Source organism: Tamandua tetradactyla, chromosome 5, assembly GCF_023851605.1.
Source record: "Tamandua tetradactyla isolate mTamTet1 chromosome 5, mTamTet1.pri, whole genome shotgun sequence".
NCBI classification, from domain to species: Eukaryota; Metazoa; Chordata; class Mammalia; order Pilosa; family Myrmecophagidae; genus Tamandua; species Tamandua tetradactyla.
The window spans coordinates 131,573,058-131,598,158 of NC_135331.1; the positions used below are offsets into that span (position 1 = coordinate 131,573,058).

Sequence of the window (25,101 nt, forward strand, 5' to 3'; positions counted from 1 at the left end):
CTTAATGTTTTAATAAAGAAAAAGAATCAGTTTATGTTCTGTTTTTGTGAATCATTTTACAAGGATATCTTTTTGCCAAGTTTTCTGTTTTGTGGCTTTTTGATGTGAGTACCATTTCCCTTGAACTTCATCATTTTTCACTACAGCCAAGTCAACTGGCTTCTTTAAAGTCTCCCAAGTGCTATTTTTGGACAAATACAAGGGGAAATTAATCACAATGCCCAAAGTGATGGTCTGGGTATACTATTTCATTACTTTCAGTTTAGTCTGAGAAATATGTAACCTGTTTTTCACCCGAAGAATAAAAATGTTCCAATTTATTAGAAACAAATTTATTGTTATTGGAAGCAGTCAATGACGGAAGTATAATAATGGAAACCATTCTGACTACTTCTAAGAAGGCAGTTCCAGCAAATCATTAAGCTGAGACAACAGGCCTGCATCTGCTGAGGTATGACTCGAAAGATCTGGAAGATGTCCCTCCCCAAGATGAGGATCATGACCTTACCATCTCTAGACAAAACTCATTAAAATGCAAAATTCCCTAGAGAGGCAACTCCATTTCTGATACATATCCATTAAAGGAGCACTGCAAGGCTTGGATGGACACCTGTGCTGGCAAACAAATTAGCAAATTTGCAAATTGTGCAAAGAGTCAACACCAACAATAAAGGTCATGCTGTTTATAATGTTGGTTTGACAAATTCCCACAGACCACTCAACAGATTCCAGAGGTGGCAGGTGACTGGTGTGCCAGCCCAGCTTCATCTTTCAGAAAACACACAGAATTGCCTACAATTTCCCAAGTTCTGGATCTGGAGTTGGAAAGAATCAGAAAGATCAAAAAGGAGACTGAGAAGGAGAAAATTTGCATGAAAACCTGTGCAAGCCTCCATCTCCTTTTCCACGAGTCACTTCTGGGGTACGTCCCTACAGGCAGGTTGACCTCAGTATTTTCTCCCCAACATTATAAGCCCCTTCCTCTGCACGTCTCCCTACCTCTTTTGATCTTTAGTTCTTATGTTCCAAACCACATCGTTGCACAACTTCAGGACACTCCACCCATAGGGTAGTGAATATGTCACTCCCCAGAGTTGTGTATTGCTCAGCCTATATGGACATGTGACCATTCTTCCCCCATGAAGATCTCCTCACCAAACTTCAAAATTAGGATCATATTCCAATTCCTTGACATGAAAGAAAACTTCCTCAATTTTTCTTACCTACAAAGTTTCAATTTTTAAAAAACGTCTTTGACCCCCAAGTTCATAATATGAGTCTAGCTCAAAGCAATTCTGAAGACCAGGAATCAATATAATGATCTGGAACCCAATAGCCCCTGAACATCCCACAGTGTAAGTTGTATAATGAGAAGGACATTAAACTGAGAGACAGAGAATGTGCATCTGGTATAAACTGTAACTAAACGACTGTGTGACCTTGGGCAATTCACACAACCCATCTGAGTGTCAGTTTCACGTTTTTAATATAAAGAAGGTAGATAGGAAATCTCAAAAGTACCTATTAGCCCCAATATTTCATAGAAACTTGGAATCTCACTTCCAGAATAAGAATATTTGGATCATATTTAGCCTCACCATAAAGGGAGCACAATAAATAGTCTTTAGCAATCTGGAGGACAGCTTACCAAATCCTCCATATGTGTCAAGCTAGATGACTTACCTTAGGAGGCAGATCCCTGATTATCATCTTAGTACCAGCCCTTTAGACAGATTTTTTTAATCAATGGTCTGGCAAACTTGCCACATATCTGCCACATTTTCTCCAGCCCACTCACATGCATGAATGCCAACTGTTTTCTGCTCAGTTACAACCCCCTCCCCACCATATGACAATGCTAATAGAGGACAATTGTCTACTACAAGAACACATATCTACAGCTCTCTATATAGGAACAACCTCGACTTAGATCCAAATTACAAAGTCTGCAATTACTAGTATACATGCTTAGAAAGGTATGTGCATGTGAATGAATATATGTACAGGGAAGGGATTGTTTGTAAAAAATTCACCAAGGAATTCCTTAAAATACCAGGTCCTTCATTCCTCTTTCCCTCCTCCACAAATATCTTAAATTTTTTACTTATTTGCAGCTCCTCCAAAATATTTCTACTGTGTAAGGTGAAGTATCCTTTATTTATAATGGTTAATGGAAAACAAAATGCATTTATTTGGAAACTGCTGGTTAATTTCCTTAATATCCTGGATACATGGGCTTAGATTTTGCATGCCAACACATGGAACCATATCAAACATCACCATGAACCTTGAATGTTTTGGGGTTCACCATGATACCACAGCCTTCTACAATTTGTCTGGAAGAGCCATGGACTCCATACGAGCCACCATGGCTGGAGAGAAGCAAGCTTGCGTTGCTTTGAGAAGGTTCCCAAGACAACAGTTGTACCTTCCACTCAAGTCAATAACTACTTCCTGGGAACAGCTTAAAATTTGGCGTGATATATTCTCCCTCTCTACATAATAAATGTTAATAGACAAAACATTAACCATATTTCTGGGAGTGGCAAAGCTGTTTTTAGTAATGGTGGTGCTCTGGAAATTTTCATCCTTTGCTGTGAAATGCAAATGTGATTTTTCTCAGTCTATAAAAGGTAAGCTCAATCATGTTTGTTTTTTTTAAACAGGACTATTATGCTTTATATTTCTCTTTACCCTAGGGGTTTCCTTATCTGTACACACATGCACACACACAGAGATGAGAACAGGAACACAGCAGGCTGGCCCACCCTAAGCTAGGGTAGGTCACACATAACCTCTTTGATCCCAACAGCACCAGTGTGCCAAAAAGGTTTCATTTCATGCAATTGCTAATGTTCTCTTAGCAACTCATGCATGCTAAGAACCTAACAATACAAAAAGATATAAAGCAATTCCCTTAAGTCACCCTCTCCACACATACACAGATAAACACACACACATGCACACACACACAGTTATTATTCCTCCACTTCCAGAAATTCATTGCTCATGGTTCAGAAACTCTGAAGAATTCCAAGCCTCCTCCTGGATCTCTGAAAATATGGTCTTAATGGGAGGCAGCAAGATAAGATTGATATGGTAGACTAAGAATTCAGGAGGCCTGAGATGAGATCTGGGCAAACCGTTTAACCCTTCTGGGCCTCAATTTCCTCAATATAGATAATGACACTCTCATTTTTATCAAGATCAAATGAGTTAATAGGCTTGAAAATACTTTGGGGAAATATTAAGTTCTTCACAATGTACTACCTTGCTTATTTGTGTACATTTCAATTAAGACTGAAATTAAGGGAAAAAATAAGGAAAGAGGACATAGCAAGGCTGGTTTCAGCAAAGTCTCTCTCTTTCCAACAATCCCTTCATCTCTTTCTCTACCTCTACCTCTACCCACGTTGCCCCATCCCTTTCTCTCTCTCCTTCTCACTCTTCCTCTTCCTCTCTCTTCTGGAAAAAAAGCAGAAGTAACAATTGCTTTTATCTCTCCATTCCAATAATTATGACTTTTCTACCTTTTCCAACCACAGTGAGTAGCTAAATCAGATAACCCCACTGATTGGGTACCAACTAAGTGCAAGGACATATAGTGAATTTTTACCAAAGTCATATCATGAAGAAATGTTCTGCCTCTACAGAAGCTTGAAGTTGGATTCAGCATGTATTCATGCATTCATTCACTCACTCATTCATTCAACAAATATTTATTCCATACAAACATGTTCCAGGCACTAAGGATTTAGAAATGAACAAGAAAGACATAGTCCCTTCCCCATGAAGTTTATAATCTAGCAAGGGAGACTATATAATTTAGGAACTAGGGAAACAATAGTTGAGAAAACTTGACTCTACCTGCAGCTCCCCCTCCATTATACTGAGTAGCTGGATGAGGTCTTCTTTGGATAACTCCAGGGATTTCTTGATCTTTCTTCCACTTTCTCCAGATGGTTTTAAGACCTGTTTGACAGTTCCTGAGGCCATTATATCACCCTCCTTCCTATTTGATTTGTTCTTCTTTTTCACATCTTCTGAGAAACTTTTATCATCAGCATTGCTAATGATAGAGGACTTGGGGCAGGAGATATGCCCATTGGATGAACTTTCACCACCTTGGTTTCGGGATCTCATTCCCACCTACAAGACATGAAAAAAGATAAGATGTTCTTTTCCATGAACTGAAATTATTTTTGTCTAAATACTGAGAAACTTACAGCAGTTTTACCATATCACCAATAAGGAAAAGCCAGCTAGTTTCCCTATTGCTTTAATGAATATTCAGGAAAATGCTTTTGATGGTCTTTGGGAAAATAATGATTCTAACCTGAAAAATACTACAAGTCAAATGATCAGGGTAAACATCAGTAGTGATAAACCATTTTGATAGTATATACCCTTGATATGATTTTAAAAGAATGGTACTTTAGAAAAGAATGTTTCCTTCTCCAGAAAACACATTACTCTTGTCTGATTATAAGAAAAATATCAAACAGATTTCAACTGAGAGACATGCTACAAAATACCTATCAGTACGCTTCAAAACTGTCAAGGTCATCAAAAACAAGGAAAGTTTGAAAAAGTGTCAGAGCTGAGAGGAGCCTAAAAACAAGGCATGACAACTAACTGAAATGTATCCTAGATGGGATCCTGGAACAGAAAAAGTGAGGAAATATGAATAAAGCATGAGCTTTATTTAATAATAATGTATCAGCATTGGTTCATTGTCACAAATGTACTATGCTATAGTAAGATGTTCATATCATGGGATACTGGGTGTGACAGATATGCCAACTCTTTGTACTATCTTTGCAACAATTTTGACCCTAAAATTATATACAATTCAAAGTTTACTTTCTAAAACATTATTCTGAATTAAGTCTATCAGAAAATTCAAACCTGAAACTGACAGGAACCAGGTGAAAGTCACAATGTGCAGAAAAATTCGCATAAGTTGGAGGTGACTTTGAATAAAGGATAGGAAAAGGAAAAAGCAAAAGTAAGAAAAGGGTAGCATACTTTCTAGTGATCTGGCATTCTATTATTCCATACTCTCTTTTTCAAAATCAGGCCTTTTTGTTTTAGTCATTTACAGTAATAAGAACAAAAGCACCAAAATTTGAAAGAATACAGATTAATTTGAAAATCAAATTTAATAAAATATTTTGAGGTAAAATAAAAATAATAAAAGAACAAAGCAGCAGCTAATATGGTAACTTGTCACTTGGGTAGCACATTGAGTGATTCTGCAGTAATGCTTTACAGATTCTTTCTCAGTCTCTGAGCAAAAGAACCCTACCAACAGGTATGCTACAAATGAACATGCTGGCCTCAAAGACTAGGACTGGAAGAGCTTTGAAGAAAGCTCTGATATCCTGGGTTCTTTATTACAAAATTTGCCTAACATTTCAATACAGTAGCTTAGAGCATGGGCTTATTTATAACAAGTCACTCAGAGTATAAAGAGATTTTTCTCTGACCAGCTAACCAGCAAGCTTTTCATTATTCACTCCAGATAAAACACAGGGACTTCATTATCTGAAAGTAGACCTTGTTTATGAACCCAAACCTACCTAAGAAACTAAGGAAAGTTTTCCAAAACATTAGGTTTATAAGAGAAAAATAAATATAATGTGAGATTTCCTTTCAGATAGTGGATATTCACTTGAAATCTACATTCATGATCTTTTTTTGAGCTAAACTGTTATAACCAAATGGATCTTTTTGGGTGGGTGTGAACTCTCTATAGCACCCTAACTTTGGATAATGTAAACTAAAGAAGGAGTCCTTGACACCGGCACCCAGCTTTCTGGTTCACTCCGTGATTATTCCTTGGAATTTTAGAGCATCTTTTGTGCTTCCTCACTGAACAAAGAATAGATATTTCTTTGAAGTGGAAGCCTGAGCACTTCAGAGCAGACCTGCTATATTACATCACAGCTTGTTTGTGGGTAGAGTGGGAAGACTCAAGTCCTAAGTCAAAAAACAAAAACAAAAAAGTGTTGATGAACAGAAAATTTCAAATTGAACTCATGACTTGTTACACATCACAGCTAAGACACAAGGACTTCCCAAATTAAATTGTGACTCCCTAGGACTCCCTAGGACTTCATTCCATGTGTGAATTCCTATTAGCTCAAATAATTTTCACTATGGAATCTAGAGTCTTTTAGAGTTGATCCGCAAATTACTGATCTGACAATTTAAATTTTGATGGTGCATTAATAGAAATCCCAGACAATAGTCCCCAAAACACAGGAAGAAAGGTGGTAATATTTTAAACTGAGTCATATACAGTCTTGTATTTTCCACTTGACTTTATCATGAATTTGTGTTCTAATATCCCTGGATCTTCTATGGCATTTATAGGATTTACAGCATCAGGATATCCATAAAATCGGAAAAATGCCTATCTATCTTTGTGTCTGTCGTTCAATAAAAATTATATCCACAAGCATAGAGAAAGTGGAGGCTACTTAGTACCAGCTTTCTTTAAATTTATTTCTGTCTAAAAATTTCAGCCTGACATTAATGTTCTTAGGTAAAAATATGGTAGTATAATATTTATGACTTGTACAGAAAAAATCCATACATTTTAGAGTTTTAATTAATTCACAATCTAATTAATTCATACTAATGCACTTTGGCCAGTAGAAAATCTCATGTGGTAGCCGCATGATGATAATTCTGAATTAGCAAATATTTTTCATCTGTGACCTGAAATTCACAGTAATTACTTGTCCTTTGACAGGTGGACATGTATCTTAGTTCTTTCTTGGTAAGCCAAATAGGGTCTTCTATCTTTATCTCCATAACAAAGTTAGCAATTGGCACCTGTTCTATCTCAGGAATGCGAAAGTACTCAGAGATAACAAATTAGCCAAGAAATATTTTAGGAAGGAATTAACATCTGTCAGGGAGAAAAACACAATTTCTCAACAGAGTAACCCTGTCAGCCACCAATAATGTCCACACTTTAAACCACTTCATTCTATTTTGTAGGGAAAAACCATCCAGATAACTACAAGCTTCCATGGTTCACATTTAGTGACATTCATACTGCTTATTTCTAAAAGCTCTCATTTTTAAGTGTTTCTTAAGTGCTGTACACTCTGCTAAGCATTTTGCATACAAAATCTCATTTAATTTAATATTCATATGAACCCCATATAGTAGGTACTATTATTCCAAGTTTACCAGAAGAGACCACTGAGGCTTAAGAATAAATAGTTTTACCTGAATCACACAGCTACTCCTATTGAGTAGAAGAATTTAAACCCAAGTCTGACTCCAAAGTCAATAATGCTACCACTCACTATATGGCTTTCCTCTAAATTCTTTAACACTTATAAATTGGGCTCAAAAAAACTTCCTGTCAATCAGACAATCCAGAAAAAATTTACAAGTCATAGAAAATGCTTTCTCCCCTGCCACTGCAGAAGAAACAGAATTTGAGTTCTTCCACAGACACTCTCGCAAAACTCATACAACAAAAGAAACTAGGCTACTAAGCAAAAATGTTTTTTCCAAAATCATTAGCCTGCTGCAGAACTTTTAAAATGATGAACCATTCAGAACCCCTTCAGGTAGGTAACCTGGTCAATTACCAAGGGAAGAGGTTTTTGAAAACATAATGCAAAGGCTGAACAAGGATATCATAGGCTGATTGTGTTAGAAGTCCTGGAGCCAAATGATTGTAAACATTTAATCAGAGTTGGCCAAATCCTGTCCATTGTGCTTAACATGGGCAGCAGGCAAGTAACAGAAGGGCATCTGGCACTCCATGGCTTCTTAGGTGCTGATTGCATTCCTGCAAATTTGAAAAATGTAAATATACTTTCTGAAAGAAGCCAAGAATGCCTTTGCTTCATCTCAGTATATATCCTTTGAAAACAGTTCCCCCCAAGAAAAAGATCCAAATAAACTGAAGATTAGTATCAGATTTTTAACCTTTTTTTAAAAAAAAAATCAATGTTATTTGAACACAGATTCTTTTCTGTTAATAAGCAAATTATACACTTACTTTTCTATTCATAGTGATCAGTTAGCAATTTTGCTGACTAGAGTGGGAAGAAAGAAAAGAGCAAATGCTATTTCAAACCTCTCTCTTTTATCTATGGTTATATCTCCTCTTCATATTTTTGTTTTGTGGTATCGCTCCCCCACCCTGCTTCCAGGTCCCTGCCTCTGTCGTTATATTTGGCAAAACCAGACATTTGTCAGATGAATATTACTGGAATCAGAAAATGTAAGGACTTTGACTCATTTAGGCTGGACTAATCAGTAAATTAAAAAGTATTTCTAGAACATTCAAATAAGTAAAAAGGAAAAATACATTTCTACAATAATTAAATACCCACTCCAGTTTCCATGCTTCATTAGCTTCTGCAAATCTTGACCCGGAATTTTCTCAAGCACTCTCATTTCCTGTTATGATTCAACACTGGTCACAATACTACCCATCCCCACCTTCTTTTCTGCATATGTTAGATCTTGGCATCTTTCCCATGCTTCTCAAGTAGCTAACCTCTTTCTGTTCTTGGTTTGATGTTATCTATCTATATATATCTTTTTCAAGAACCTACTAGTGCATAAGGTTAAGATGCCACAATAATTTTATTTATACAATTTCTATTTTTTAAGTACTCTAAAGAATTATAAGGAAACATTATAGTACATAATATAAAGGAAAGCATATAAATACAGGAAAGCCTATTTTTTTTACACTGTAGCCTGGCCAAGGGCCTGCTGGAAATGGGGCTTCGAGAACATTACCACAGAACCATACTGTTTCTTTCTTTTAGATGGAAATGACAATATCTAAAGTACCTAAAACTAAGAAAAAAGAAAACATCTGTTCTAGCTTTATGTGGTCGGTAAATTTTAAGATTATAAAACTAATCAAATCAACTAGTTTATTCTCTATCAATGCCAGATTATTCCCTCTGTGTATCTTATTTACTTGGTTAATTCTAGTTATAAATCATGACATACTCAAACATTTCCCATCACTGTATCTTTCATTCTAGCAATTCTGATTCAAAAATGTTCCTAGGTTTGCCCTTAAATGTTCTTTACAATTTTCATTTTCTTCATCCTATTTATGTAAGAAGCCATGCTACACAACTTTTCACCTCTCATCCACACTCATAAAATCCTCAAAATGATCAAGATTTTTGCTTATTAAAGACATTTTAATTCTATTAGGGGAGATCTACCCATGCCATTTCAAAATTCCCCTAAAAAAATTCACAAATGTTAGAATTCAGGAAAGGGGATTTCCTTTAGGTCACTACAGTGATGTTGAAATCAAAAGGCCAAGGAAAATATTAAAACTGTGGCAAAATAGAATAATATTATTCTACCCCAGCTTAAAACCATGGTGAAATATTTTATGAAGTTTTGCTTACTATGCCTCAAAGAGCAGACCTGAAAAAGTTTTCAAAAGGAAGACAAAAAGAAACAAAAATTAACTACCATAATATAAGAAATCTTCCTAAATTAGCATGATTGAGTCTGAAGGAATGTACAACTTAAGTGTTTTAGACCTCTCTTAACTTTACAAAAATGCCCAAGTTGATGAAATCTACTACAATAATAACGTCATATTCAAGATCTTCGATTTTCAGAAAAATTCCAGTGATCTACCAAATGTATGGTAGGTATTAGGAGTGCAGATTTACTCAATGGATACAAATCATGTCTGGCATATTTTATAATGGTCTATTTCTTCCCCTGTACTCTTTAGGCCTGCCCTGACCATGCCAATAGCTGTCATTTCTCCTTCCTGCACAATTTTGTACACTTACTTGTTCTCTGTATTTACTACTTGGCACTCTCATACTTTCTTATATGATTATTGTTATCTACATATACCCTTCTTGCAAAGAGATAATAAGACTTATTTTTTGATTCATCAAAATGCCAACTGATAGACATCATTTGATAGTTTGAACTGGTAAAATTTTACATATTGGAGAATAGACACACAGAAGTCATTGATTCCCAGAAAAATGACCAGATGTAAATATGAAAGATTTAGACATACTTGTGGTTAATTAGCGACAAAAATAATTAACAGTTGGGGTAATTCCTATCATTAAAAAAATAACATTTTTATTAAGGTAATAAATACATTTTGTAACAAACATAGTGAATAGTATTCTTGTACTTTCCTCTACTCCCTCCTGAAACACACTAAAAAAAATAAACAAACAAAATATGACAAAGGAAACATGAATGTAAATAGCAGATGAGAACTGTAAACCCAATTTTGCAGGATGGAAAGTGGGTAAATTGGTGGGTGCCCAATTTGCAAACCTAACTGCTGGCAGCATGGAAAATGCAAATGTTTTACTCCCTGGTTCCCTAGGAGACATTAGGAATTAGAGGCAATGGGCACCTCCAAAATTAGAGTGTAGGCTAGGAATGAGCATAAGATAATTATATATAATATATCTAAGAAGTAGTTAGATCTCCTCTTTTAGTTCCAACTGCCAGGTGACTGCCCTTTCCCCAAGAATGGCAGAAAACAAGATGTACTCTCTGGAGAGGTTGTCATAAGAGTCTCAACCTGGGGACACCAGACATAGCTTAATTGTCATAGATGACATAGATGACAACTAAGAATCACAGCAAAAGACTAAGAGAACATCTGCATACCATAGTGCAAGACCTCCTCTCATCCCCGACTTCCTCCTTTCTCCCCACTGAAAATAGGAGTATTCTTCTTCAGAAAATTGATCGATAAGAGAGAAGACCTAAGAAGACTGACAGTTTAAGGACAGCCAATGAATCAATGCAGTAAGATCACTTCACGATGAAGCCCACCAGTCATTAAACAACATGTACATACACAATACACATACACACCAAGCTTCCAAACAGTTTCAGTGTCCTACACCAAAGTGTGAATGGATGGCTAAGATCAGCAGACATTTAAGAAGAGCCTCCTATATGAAAAAAAAAAATCCAAAACAATAGTAGAAATTGAACTCAGTAAAAAGAGTCAATGATAAGAACTAAAGAAAAAAATAAACAAACATGTATGATAACTTCAGAAAAATAAGAAAGGGTATGGTACCCACAAAGCAAAAATGGGCTACAATTTTTTTATAGGCACCATCAAAAAGGGCAATCTGAAACTAAAAATATGATAGTATGAATTAAAAATTCTACATAAGGATTTAAAGATAAGGTTAAGGAAATATCTCAGCTAGAATTAAAAACAAAGACGTAGAAAATAGAAGCAAAAGGGTAACAAAAGAAATGTCCAAATAGGTTTTCAAAAAGGAGGAAGAAAAAGTTATAAATAGAGGGAAAGGAATTCTAAAATAACGATAATGTATTTTTTAAACCTTGTGGAAATAAAGTTGAAACATTTTAAGATTTAAAAGGCCTACTGAGTACCTAGCATTATAAATGAAAAACAAAAACAAAAACAGACCTATCATAAGTTATTGTGAGGTTTCAGAACATGAGGAACAAAAAGAAGGTTTTAAAAACTTTTGATAGAAAAAATAGGTCACACGAAAAGGATCAGAAATCAAAATGGAATTGGACTCCAATAGCAACAATGTAAACTAGAACCATAGAGTGCAGCCTTCAGAGTTCTGAGGGAAAATGGTTCCTGATTTAGAGTTCTATACCCAGCCAAATTATCCAATAGGGATACAAGCTAAAATTATTCCTATGGATCCTTCCACTTAAAGCTACCAGAGGATGCAATCTATCAAAATGGAGAATAACTTAAGAAAGATGAAAATACAGAAACAACAGGATTCAACACAGGGGTGAGGTAAAAAAAAAAAATGTCTGGAATGATAGTGAAAAAATATATCAGGACAACAGGACTATCGAAAAAACAGTCCCAATTAAAGCAGACAAATAGAGCATGTGGAGAGAAGTCACCAAGAAATAAAAATGAAATTCACAAAGCTTTTGATTATATTGAAGGGAGTTTTACAGTTCTGTCAAAAACCTGTATTACTGACTTCCTGGAAGATGGCGGCTTAGTAAGACGCGCGGATCTTAGTTTCTTCTCCAGGACACCTACTAGGGGAGTAGAAACGATACAGAAAGCGCCCAAAGCCACAACAGAGATAAAAAAGACAGCGTACCTCATCCTGGAACGGCTGGCTGGCTGAGAGAAGCAGCTCGGGTGAGATCGCCGAGGCGCGCGGGCCTTACCGGGCGGGGTGGCAAGCGGCCGGAGTTACTCCCTTCCCCCTTCCCGGGCCGGCTGGGAGAATTGGAGAGGCGGTCCCCTGAAACAAAGACGGCTGGCGCCCACACCACGCGCAGCCCCCGGACCAACTGAGAGAATTGGATTGGAAACCCCCAGGCCACGGAGAACGGTGACGGGTGGGGGAGGCCCCTTCCAAACCCGTGACTCCCGGGGAACGTGCACTCTCTCGGGCGGGCCGCTGCCGCTGGCGCCCTCCCGCCACGCTTGTTGCCCAGGGCCAACTAGGAAATTCAGACGGGCTCTTTCCCTGGCTGCGGCGACCAGCAACCCTCCCTGCGTTCGGACCCCGGGCCGGCTCAAGCCGTTTTGGCTAGTGAACCCCCAGGACGGCGAGAGTTTTCCAAAGTTTAAGGTCCCACAGCACCTTTTACTGGTGGGACCCGCAGACAAACGGGTGCCACGAGCGCCACCTACTGGGCAGGATAAGAAAAACAGAACCCAGAGATTTCACAGAAAAATATTACAACCTTGCTGGGTCCAACACCAAGAGAAATCTGAATAAATGCCCAGACGCCAGCAGCAGAAGATAACTGTCCACGCTCAAAAGATTGAGAATATGGCTCAGTCAAAGGAACAAACCAATAGCTCAAATGAGACACAAGAGCTGAGACAACTAATGCTGAATATACGAACAGAAATGGAAAACCTCTTCAAAAATGAAATCGATAAATTGAGGGAGGACATGAAGAGGACATGGGCTGAACATAAAGAAGAAATAGAAAAACTGAAAAAACAAATCACAGAACTTATGGAAGTGAAGGATAAAGTAGCAAACATAGAAAAAATAATGGATAGCTACAATGATAGATTTAAAGAGACAGAAGATAGAATTAGTGATTTGGAGGATGGAACATCTGAATTCCAAAAAGAAACAGAAACTATAGGGAAAAGAATGGAAAAATTTGAACAGGGTATCAGGGAACTCAAGGACAATATGAACCGCACAAATATATGTGTTGTGGGTGTCCCAGAAGGAGAAGAGAAGGGAAAAGGAGGAGAAAAACTAATGGAAGAAATTTTCACTGAAAATTTCCCAACTCTTATGAAAGACCTAAAATTACAGATCCAAGAAGTGCAGCGCACCCCAAAGAGATTAGACCCAAATAGGCGTTCTCCAAGACACTTACTAGTTAGAATGTCAGAGGTCAAAGAGAAAGAGAAGATCTTGAAAGCAGCAAGAGAAAAACAATCCATTACATACAAGGGAAACCCAATAAGATTTTGTGTAGATTTCTCAACAGAAACCATGGAAGCTAGAAGACAGTGGGATGATATATTTAAAATACTAAAAGAGAAAAACTGCCAACCAAGACTCCTATATCCAGCAAAATTATCCTTCAAAAATGAGGGAGAAATTAAAACATTCTCAGACAAAAAGTCACTGAAAGAATTTGTGACCAAGAGACCAGCTCTGCAAGAAATACTAAAGGGAGCACTAGAGTCAGATACAAAAAGACAGAAGAGAGAGATATGGAAAAGAGTGTAGAAAGAAGGAAAATCAGATATGATATATATAATACAAAAGGCAAAATGTTAGAGGAAAATATTATCCAAACAGTAATAACACTAAATGTCAATGGACTGAATTCCCCAATCAAAAGACATAGATTGGCAGAATGGATTAAAAAACAGGATCCTTCTATATGCTGTCTACAGGAAACACATCTTAGACCCAAAGATAAACATAGGTTGAAAGTGAAAGGTTGGGAAAAGATATTTCATGCAAATAACAACCAGAAAAGAGCAGGAGTGGCTATACTAATAACCAACAAATTAGACTTCAAATGTAAAACAGTTAAAAGAGACAAAGAAGGACACTATATACTAATAAAAGGAACAATTAAACAAGAAGACATAACAATCATAAATATTTACGCACCGAATCAGAATGCCCCAAAATACGTGAGGAATATACTGCAAACATTGAAAAGGGAAATAGACTCATATACCATAATAGTTGGAGACTTCAACTCACCACTCTCATCAAGGGACAGAACATCTAGACAGAGGATCAACAAAGAAATAGAGAATCTGAATATTACTATAAATGAACTAGACTTAATAGACATTTATAGGACATTACATCCCACAACAGCAGGATACACCTTTTTCTCAAGTGCTCATGGATCATTCTCAAAGATAGACCATATGCTGGGTCACAAAGCAAGTCTTAACAAATTTAAAAAGATTGAAATCTTACACAACACTTTCTCGGACCATAAAGGAATGATGTTGGAAATCAATAATAGGCAGAGTGCCAGAAAATTCACAAATACGTGGAGGCTCAACAACACACTCCTAAACAACAACTGGGTCAAAGAAGAAATTGCAAGGGAAATTAGCAAATACCTCGAGGCGAATGAAAATGAAAACACAACATATCAAAACTTATGGGACGCAGCAAAGGCAGTGCTAAGAGGGAAATTTATTGCTCTAAATGCCTATATCAGAAAAGAAGAAAAGGCAAAAATTCAGGAATTAACTATCCATTTGGAAGAACTGGAGAAAGAACAGCGAGCTAACCCCAAAGCAAGCAAAAGGAAAGAAATAACAAAGATTAGAGCACAAATAAATGAAATTGAAAACATGAAAACAATAGAGAAAATCAATAAGGCCAGAAGTTGGTTCTATGAGAAAATCAATAAGATTGATGGGCCCTTAGCAAGATTGACAAAAAGAAGAAGAGAGAGGATGCAAATAAATAAGATCAGAAATGGAAGAGGAGACATAACTACTGACCTCACAGAAATAAAGGAGGTAATAACAGGATACTATGAACAACTTTACGCTAATAAATACAACAATTTAGAGGAAATGGACGGGTTCCTGGAAAGACATGAACAACCAACTTTGACTCAAGAAGACATAGATGACCTCAACAAACCAATCACAAGTAAAGAAATTGAATTAGTCATTCAAAAGCTTCCTAAAAAGAAAAGTCCAGGACCAGATGGCTTCACATGTGAATTCTACCAAACGTTCCAGAAAGAATTAGTACCAATTCTCTTCAAACTCTTCAAAAAAATCGAAGTGGAGGGAAAACTACCTAATTCATTCTATGAAGCCAACATCACCCTCATACCAAAACCAGGCAAAGATATTACAAAAAAAGAAAACTACAGACCAATCTCTCTAATGAATACAGATGCAAAAATCCTCAATAAAATTCTAGCAAATCGTATCCAACAGCACATTAAAAGAATTATACATCATGACCAAGTAGGATTCATCCCAGGTATGCAAGGACGGTTCAACATAAGAAAATCAATTAATGTAATACACCATATCAACAAATCAAAGCAGAAAAATCACATGATCATCTCAATTGATGCAGAGAAGGCATTCGACAAGATTCAACATCCTTTCCTATTGAAAACACTTCAAAAGATAGGAATACAAGGGAACTTCCTTAAAATGATAGAGGGAATATATGAAAAACCCGCAGCTAATATCATCCTCAATGGGGAAAAATTGAAAACTTTCCCCCTAAGATCAGGAACAAGACAAGGATGTCCACTATCACCACTATTATTCAACATTGTGTTGGAGGTTCTAGCCAGAGCAATTAGACAAGAAAAAGAAATACAAGGCATCAAAATTGGAAAGGAAGAAGTAAAACTATCACTGTTTGCAGACGATATGATACTATACGTCGAAAACCCGGAAAAATCCACAACAAAACTACTAGAGCTAATAAATGAGTACAGCAAAGTAGCAGGTTACAAGATCAACATTCAAAAATCTGTAGCATTTCTATACACTAGTAATGAACAAGCTGAGGGGGAAATCAAGAAACGAATCCCATTTACAATTGCAACTAAAAGAATAAAATACCTAGGAATAAATTTAACTAAAGAGACAAAAAACCTATATAAAGAAAATTACAAAAAAACTGCTAAAAGAAATCACAGAAGACCTAAATAGATGGAAGGGCATACCGTGTTCATGGATTGGAAGACTAAATATAGTTAAGATGTCAATCCTACCTAAATTGATTTACAGATTCAATGCAATACCAATCAAAATCCCAACTTATTTTTCAGAAATAGAAAAACCAATAAGCAAATTTATCTGGAAGGGCAGGGTGCCCCGAATTGCTAAAAACATCTTGAGGAAAAAAAACGAAGCTGGAGGTCTCGCGCTGCCTGACTTTAAGGCATATTATGAAGCCACAGTGGTCAAAACAGCATGGTATTGGCATAAAGATAGATATATCGACCAATGGAATCGAATAGAGTGCTCAGATATAGACCCTCTCATCTATGGACATTTGATCTTTGATAAGGCAGTCAAGCCAACTCACCTGGGACAGAGCAGTCTCTTCAATAAATGGTGCCTAGAGAACTGGATATCCATATGCAAAAGAATGAAAGAAGACCCATCTCTCACACCCTATACAAAAGTTAACTCAAAATGGATCAAAGATCTAAACATTAGGTCTAAGACCATAAAACAGTTAGAGGAAAATGTTGGGAGATATCTTATGGATCTTACAACTGGAGGCGGTTTTATGGACCTTAAACCTAAAGCAAGAGCACTGAAGAAGGAAATAAATAAATGGGAACTCCTCAAAATTAAACACTTTTGTGCATCAAAGAACTTCATCAAGAAAGTAGAAAGACAGCCTTCACAATGGGAGACAATATTTGGAAATGATATATCAGATAAAGGTCTAGTATCCAGAATTTATAAAGAGATTGTTCATCTCAACAACAAAAAGACAGCCAACCCAATTACAAAATGGGAAAAAGACTTGAACAGACACCTCTCAGAAGAGGAAATACGGATGGCCAAGAGGCACATGAAGAGATGCTCAATGTCCCTGGCCATTAGAGAAATGCAAATCAAAACCACAATGAGATATCATCTCACACCCACCAGAATGGCCATTATCAACAAAACAGAAAATGACAAGTGCTGGAGAGGATGCGGAGAAAGAGGCACACTTATCCACTGTTGGTGGGAATGTCAAAGGGTGCAACCACTGTGGAAGGCAGTTTGGCGGTTCCTCAAAAAGCTGAATATAGAACTGCCATACGACCCAGCAATACCATTGCTAGGTATCTACTCAAAGGACTTAAGGGCAAAGACACAAACGGACATTTGCACACCAATGTTTATAGCAGCATTATTTACAATTGCAAAGAGATGGAAACAGCCAAAATCTCCATCAACAGAAGAGTGGCTAAACAAACTGTGGTATATACATACGATGGAATATTATGCAGCTTTAAGACAAGATAAACTTATGAACCATGTAATAACATGGATGGACCTAGAGAATATTATGCTGAGTGAATCCAGCCAAAAACTAAAGGACAAATACTGTATGGTCCCACTGATGTGAACAGACATTCGAGAATAAACTTGAAATATGTCATTGGTAACAGAGTTCAGCAGGAGTTAGAAACAGGGTAAGACAATGGGTAATTGAAACTGAAGGGATACAGACTGTGCAACAGGACTAGATACAAAAACTCAAAAATGGACAGCACAATAATACCTAATTGTAAAGTAATCATGTTAAAACACTGAATGAAGCTGCATCTGAGCTATAGGTTTTTGTTTTGTTTTGTGTTGTTTTGTTTTGATTTTACTATTATTACTTTTATTTTTTTCTCTATATTAACATTCTATATCTTTTTCGGTTATGTTGCTAGTTCTTCTAAACCAATGCAAATGTACTAAGAAATGATGATCATGCATCTATGTGATGATGTTAAGAATTAATGATTGCATGTGTAGAATGGTATGATCTCTAAATGTTGGGTTAATTTCTTTTTTTCCGTTAATTAAAAAAAAAAAGAAGGGATAATTGGAGATGAAGGGATACAGACTGTACAACGGGACTGGATATAAAAACTCAGAAATGGACAGCACAATACTACCCAATTGTAATGCAATTATGTTAAAACACTGAATGAAGCTGCATGTGAGGTATAGGTTTTTTGTTTTTGTTTTTTTTGTTTTTTTTCTTTCTATTATTGTTTTAATTCTTATTCTGTTGCCTTTTTATTTCTTTTTCTAAATCGATGCAAATGTACTAAGAAATGATGAATATGCAACTATGTGATGTTATTAAGAATTACTGATTGTACATGTAGATTGGAATGATTTCTAATTGTTTTGTTAATTCTTTTTTTAATTAATAAAAAAAAAAAACCTCCCAAAAAAAAAAAAAAAAAAAAGAATAAGGAAGTTCTTTATCTAATAATATGAAACAATCTCTGAAGTATGTTAAGTGGAAAAAGTTAAATGCAAAACAGCATGAATAGAATGCAACGTATTGTGTAAAACGAGATGTGTCTGTAACTATATTTGCTCATGTGTTTATATATATAAGACTGTCAAGAAGACAGTATAAGAAATTCTTTTAACACTGGTTGCCTCTGGAAAGGTGAATCCAAAGGTGGGAAAAAGACTTCACTGCACTTTTGGGGGCCTTTTGAACTTTGAACATGGACATGATGGTTTTAAAGCATGTCCACAGATTCCTTGACGCTGCTGCCATCAAAAGGGAGTCTAAATCCCCTCCTTCTGAACATGGGCCGGTCTTGGTGACTGCCTCTCATGAAGTGATGCTTCTGACCTCTAATGACCTTCCAAGGCCAGATCATAAGAGGCGATAAAACTTCTCTCTAGCTCCCTTCAGAGGCCTGAGCCAACATGTATGAAGTCCAGCTACGCTGCATCATCCTACTGGAGAGACTACCTGGAAGGAGGAAAAATGCCTGGAGCGCTCAGTGTTTCCCATGTGGGCAGCAGACACGTAAGTGTGCAGATCTTGGGTAACCCTGGCTCCAGCCTTGAGCCGCCCCAGCTGACGCAGAGTGGAACAGAGACGCTGTGCTGATCCCCGGCCAAAATTGCAGGCTCATGAGCAAGATAAGTCTTGTAAGCCACTAAGTTTGGGGGTTGTTCATTCTGCAGCAATGGATAACTAAAACAATCAACATATTACCTATATATTAGAATTTATTTCCATTTAATTAAAAAATAATCATATATGAATAAAACAGATTGGACTACAAAAAAAAAAAAACCTGTATTACTGCAAGATATCTAGAAAATTAAACAAATCAGACTATTTTAATTTTTAGAAGAAATAAAAATTAAAACAAGAATGTTTGTGGAATACTAGTACAGTCTATTTTAGTTATAAAAGTAACCAAAAGTTATTGTAGCTGTATCTTATAAGATGAGGAGAGGGAAATATATATGAAGGGGGACATGGGAGATTTAAGACATAAACTGAAGAAGAATAGGAATGGCAGCATATAATGTTATTTGGAAATAGGAAGATGAAGAGTGGAAGAAACAGATAAAGAGTTACAAATGTTAGTCTCTGTGCTATGGAAGTCAGGGTAAGAGGTGAGGCAGAAATTGCTATATTTTGTTATACTCTTGTAGTACTATTGACTTCAAATATGTGTGTATATTTGTATATGTGTGTACAGATACCCATACAGCCATATAGCTTAGGTAGAAACTGACAATATAGTTTATATAAAATTATAATGAAATAAAGTAATATTACAAAAATTTGAAACAAGACACAAAAATTTTTAAAAAGAGGAAATCTCCTGTGATTAGACTACACAGAGGTATTTTTCTAGTCTTTCCTTTATGTAGTGCATAGGCACAAACATAAATGCACTTTATGTTTATGTGTTTATTTCTAATGGCATCATAATACACATTTTTTTATAACTGCTTTCAGCAAATAAGATACTGTGGACACTTTTCCATGTCTAATATATGTGTACTTTATCCTCTTAAATGGACCCATAGTATTTTATTATATGACTATCCTTCTTTAAAAACAATTCCTTGTCGATATGCATTTACGGTTTTTCCAATTTTTGTTAATATAAAGACTATTAAACTCAATATCTTTATAAGAGGAAAGACAATATATATGCATCGTAGAAATTTGAAAATTGCAAAGAAGCAAAAAGAAGAAAATTAAACACTTGTGGCAAGCACTGTTAATTGACTATCCCAACATCCCTGCCTACTCTAAGTCTGTTTTTCCAACATGACTTGAGGGTACAGGAAGTCACATGACACAGCTCTGGCCAATGAGAACCAAATGGAAGTATAATGGGAGCTTCTGAGAGAGGTTTTGTTTCTCTATTGAAAAAGACACATGTTACTGACACTGTAGTTCCCCATCTTTTCTGCCTTAAACATGGATATAAGTTGCAGATGTCTTGCAAAAATGAGGGAAATGCCTACAGAATTTCAAAATCATTAGTCTTGATATCACTGAGCAACCATATCAACAATACCAGAAGACTTCTGGTTACATGAGAAAAATAAATCTCAACTTATCCAATTATATTTTCCATTACTTTGCAACCAAAATATATCTCCCTGATATAACTCACGATACTACCAGTCAGTGAAAACTGCTGTTAACATTTGTTGTATATCCTATCATTGTTCTCTATGGATATATATTTTATTTTTCTTAATTTTCAAAAATCAGATTGTACCTTAATATGCTTTTGGCTACACATATTATGCTTGAACATTTTGCTATGTCATTAATGGCACATTATGATCATTATTAATGTTGATGTAGTGTCTAGCATATGGATCTAATATAACATATTTAATCAATCCTGCAGTTTTTATATTTAGATATTGTCCTCAAATTTTTACTATTATATAAAACACATGAGCTAAATATCTTTGTGACTATGTCTTTCTCATATTCCTTGAGGATAAATTTTTAGAAATAACATTGCTAGGCCAAATGGCCAACTGAGTTTTAAGTTTACATTATTTAAATATGGTAAAAATAATACTCAGCAATTTTCTTTTCTTGTTTTTCTTTTTTAATTTTTCAGCATCTGATCAGGACTAATTCAAAGTTGTCTATGACAGGATATAGAGTTCAATTTAATCATACCCTTGCTTACATACTCACTTGTTCATCTCCCCCACCCCTACACACAGATGTTTATACACAAACCCTGAAACAACTTTTCCGTATTGGGGTTTTCTGCCTTATTGTCCTAGCTTAGACACTGACACCAACTTCTCTACAAAAGCTTTCCTGATTTCCCCAGATAGAATTAGGTGACCTCCTTTTGAGGGCAGACAAGGCCCCTGCCTTGTTGATTTGAAATCATTTGTTTGTGTGTCCATCTCCCAAGTAGTTCTCTTAATAGACAAGGATAAACTATCTTTCATCTTCCCCGTCTCCTCCGCATAGAAACTACCAGATGGCTGGTGACAAAAATTTGCTGAATGAATGAATGAATGTGGCATAGATGATTATTGAAGTTCTGTATACTTCCCATTCTTGTTCATCCCATTGGGCATTTCTCACATAAAAGATCCTTAACTCATGTAGCTGCAACATTCTCCTTGTTTCCTGCCTTTTTCACAAATGTCTTGTGCTTGAGGTCTCAAGACCGTAAAAACCTTGGGACTTGAAACTATGGACCATTTATCTACCTAAGGAACATCATGATCACTATGATCCTCTGCTCAGGACAAAAGATACCTTTACTCAAGAAAAGGCCAATGACATTGGAGGTTTCTCTGTCAGCTGGGAAGACACACTGCGATGTCTGCTAGGTTTCTCTCCTGGCTTCTCATTTCAACCAGCTTCCCCGGGGGCATTATCTTTCTGCATTTCCAATGGTCTCTGTCTATGTCCACTCTGAACCTTTTCCCAGAATGGTTTCCTCTTAAAGGACTCCAGTAAGTGACCCACCTTGAATAGGTGGATACTCATTGCCATGGAAACTACCTAATCAAAAGGTCCCACCCACAATTGGATGGGTCACATCTCCATGGAAACAACTTAATCAAAAAAATCCCACCCACTGATATTGAATCAGGATTAAAGAACATGGCTTTTCTGAGGTACACAACAGTTTCAAACTGGCACAAGGTCCTTATCTCTCATAACCACTAATCAACTTGATTCAACTTTTGAGCTCGAATCAAATGTTAAACTTTTCTTCAACTTATCCCAGCTTCCATCAGATTAATTCACAAAACACCATGTTCTGCACTTGATTAGCTTCCCACAATAGCCACATTTGAAGTACATTTTGGAGAATGTGACTTTAATTTGCTGCCAATTAAGATGACATCTAAAACTCAAAATTATACGTATGAAGAATTGTCTGAAGGTAATTCAGCCTGTTCATTCAACTGGAAATCTGTACTCTACCTCTGGATTAAACTAGGCTATTAGTGACACGTAGCTGGAACACAAGCTATTGACTGGGTTTATTGGAATAATGCCATCAAAATGGTACATTACATTATACTACCATCTTATGTGGACTTGTGAGGAAAGTAACTCCTTGGTATCAGAATCAGGAAAACATGTGTTTCTCCCAAGCAATTGGCTTGTTTTCAAGCTGACTATATTTCATAAGATCACTGGCTTCTAGAAAGTTTAGATCCAAATTTGTGGCCTATCTCTAGCAAGTTTCTAAGATGTCCTTGCTCCATTTTTTACACATTTGTTTTTTTCTTTTGTCTTGTTAATCAACTGCGTGACTCTGAGCCTCAGTTTCCTCTTGTAAAATGGGAGGGAGAGAGGTGCTAGCATACTAGTTATTCTAGGGAAATAAAATAAAAACAGTATTCTTGTACAGAGTTGTTGGAATTCTAGATGATTGAAAAGACAAATACCAGAATCCATTCAAGGGCTATGCCAGGCACTATATAATGAAGTACTATATGGGTGGTAAAAACTAGATGGGCTACAGAAGTTCAGGAGAAGAAGACAGCGTGAGCTGGAGAAGGGAAGGGAGATTTGGGGGAAAGGGCAGCAAAGAGGGACACTGACAACTGTTCATGTACAATGTGTACAATGTGCCAGGAATCATGACAGGATATAGTACAAGAAGCTCTAGCTTCCAGATGGAGGGACCCAGATTTAAATCTTGCTGCAGCCCTTCAGTTTCTGCGATTTGGCACATCCCAGGGCATTCTGGTTACCCTGTCTGGCTGATATCTCCCTAGCATGAGGATGTTTGAGAAGATTAAAGATGCTGTAAATAAAGCATTCCCTACAAAGTCTGACACATGGAGAGTAGAAAATAAATGCTAGCTATTATTGTTATGTTCTACTCTATTTTTTTCCCTAGTGCTTATAACCTTCTAGCATATCATAAAATTTATTTATTATTATTTTAAGTTGTTCTTTTAAATGTAAGCTCCATGAAGACAGGAATCTTTCTGTTTGCTCTCTCTACATTCCAAGCACTGGAACAGCATCTGGCATATAATGGGTATTTAGAAAATATTTATCAAATCATCTATATAATGCTTACAACTAACTGCCATGTCAGAACATTAAGATAACACATTTAGAAAGTGGTATTTATAAGTATGCTAGCAATATGAGATACTTTAAAACTACGCATTATGAAAAAATTTTCATAAAAACCTGATGAAATTACTTTAAAAATCAATTTGTTGGGCTGAAGAATTACATCTAAACTGCATGCCAGCACAAAAAACATCATACAAAAATGAGACAAAAATACAGTTTTGTCTCAGGCCAAACTATATAAGTGAGCAGCTGCCTCTAGAAACCAGGGTTTCTCTCTCCTCTTCGTTACTATCTTTGTGCCTCCCCTCATCTCCACAGGCTCCTGATATCCACCTATCTCCCCCCAAATCTGAAAAGAGTTGAGATCAGTCATTTACAGTTCTAGTTTACTGACTTCACTTGCAGTCATTGGGTCACCTCTTTCATGTCCTCAACATCTTGAATACCTTAAAAAGACAGGGAGTTTTTTTGGTTTTTGTTTTTATAACTTAGGCTAGAAATCTTGTACAAAAAGCCATGAAACCCTAAAATGTCGATTAAATCTCCTAGGCATTTTCTTCCTCTATTCAACAAACTGAGTTAGTCACTGTTCCACATAATTCTGGATTCAAGATGAAAAAGAGATTGTCACTGCCCCTCAGGAATTCAATGCATTTTAAGGGAGGAAAAGAAGTAAATATGTATTTCAGTGCAGTGAGAGGGGCTTCCAGAGAAGGTGACTAAGCAGGTTTTACCAGTTTCCCTTCTGAGAGCCTTGTCTGTGGAGGGAATGGAGAGGAGAGATTGATGTCCCATGACCACAGATTTTTTTTTTTTCCAGTTTTTGGCCTCTATACCTAAAGCTTACCAGACCCTACCTTTTAAACTTGCCTTGGTTTTTGTGAGGACACTCAGGACTCATCATTATATCACCTTCTGCCACTTTGTTGCAGTTTTTAAAATCTGAATACTATAAGATGCTGTATATCAATGCTCGTTCCAATTTTTTCACAAATGCCCAGTTCTTCTTATTTCATCCTTGGGATGTGGTGAATCATTTCACATAAACATTTATTATATGCCTACTACAGCTCAGATGCTAGCCTTAGTTCTGGAAAATAAAGTTGTACAAAATATGTTCTCTGCTCTTGAAAATCTCATAGAAGGAGTAAAGGAGAAAGACAGGTAATTAATATAATACAATAAAATTTATGATATACTAGAAATACCTAATTTATTACTCTATAAAAGCTTTCTTTTTTAAATAAATTAAGGTGGTTCACAAAGATGGCTATAATAAAGTACAACAGAACCAATGAAAAATAAATAAAAGAATGAAGTGGCATGATGTCTTGGATTTATTTTAAAATACTGTTAATTGCTGAAGTTAACTGATGTACATGCTAGGTGTTTATTATATTATTGCCCATAATAAAAAAATAAAAATTTATTTTAATTATTAAAATTAAATCTCCCTCCCATTTAACAGTTGAGGAAACTGAGGCTCAGAGCTACACAGCTGATCAATGGAAGAGTTAAGACTAGAGCCCAAGTC

General features: G+C 36.3%; 1 protein-coding gene across 11 annotated transcripts in view; it reads right to left on the bottom strand.

The window, feature by feature from the left end:
- The window catches only part of FILIP1 (filamin A interacting protein 1), a 396,243-nt gene that overhangs the window by 138,612 nt on the left and 232,530 nt on the right, over positions 1–25,101 (bottom strand). For all 11 annotated transcript variants that reach the window (XM_077162256.1, XM_077162258.1, XM_077162253.1 and 8 more), the window contains one exon: positions 3,868–4,149. In XM_077162256.1, coding sequence (XP_077018371.1) covers positions 3,868–4,149 — 282 coding nt within the window. The remainder of the gene's footprint in view (positions 1–3,867; positions 4,150–25,101) is intronic.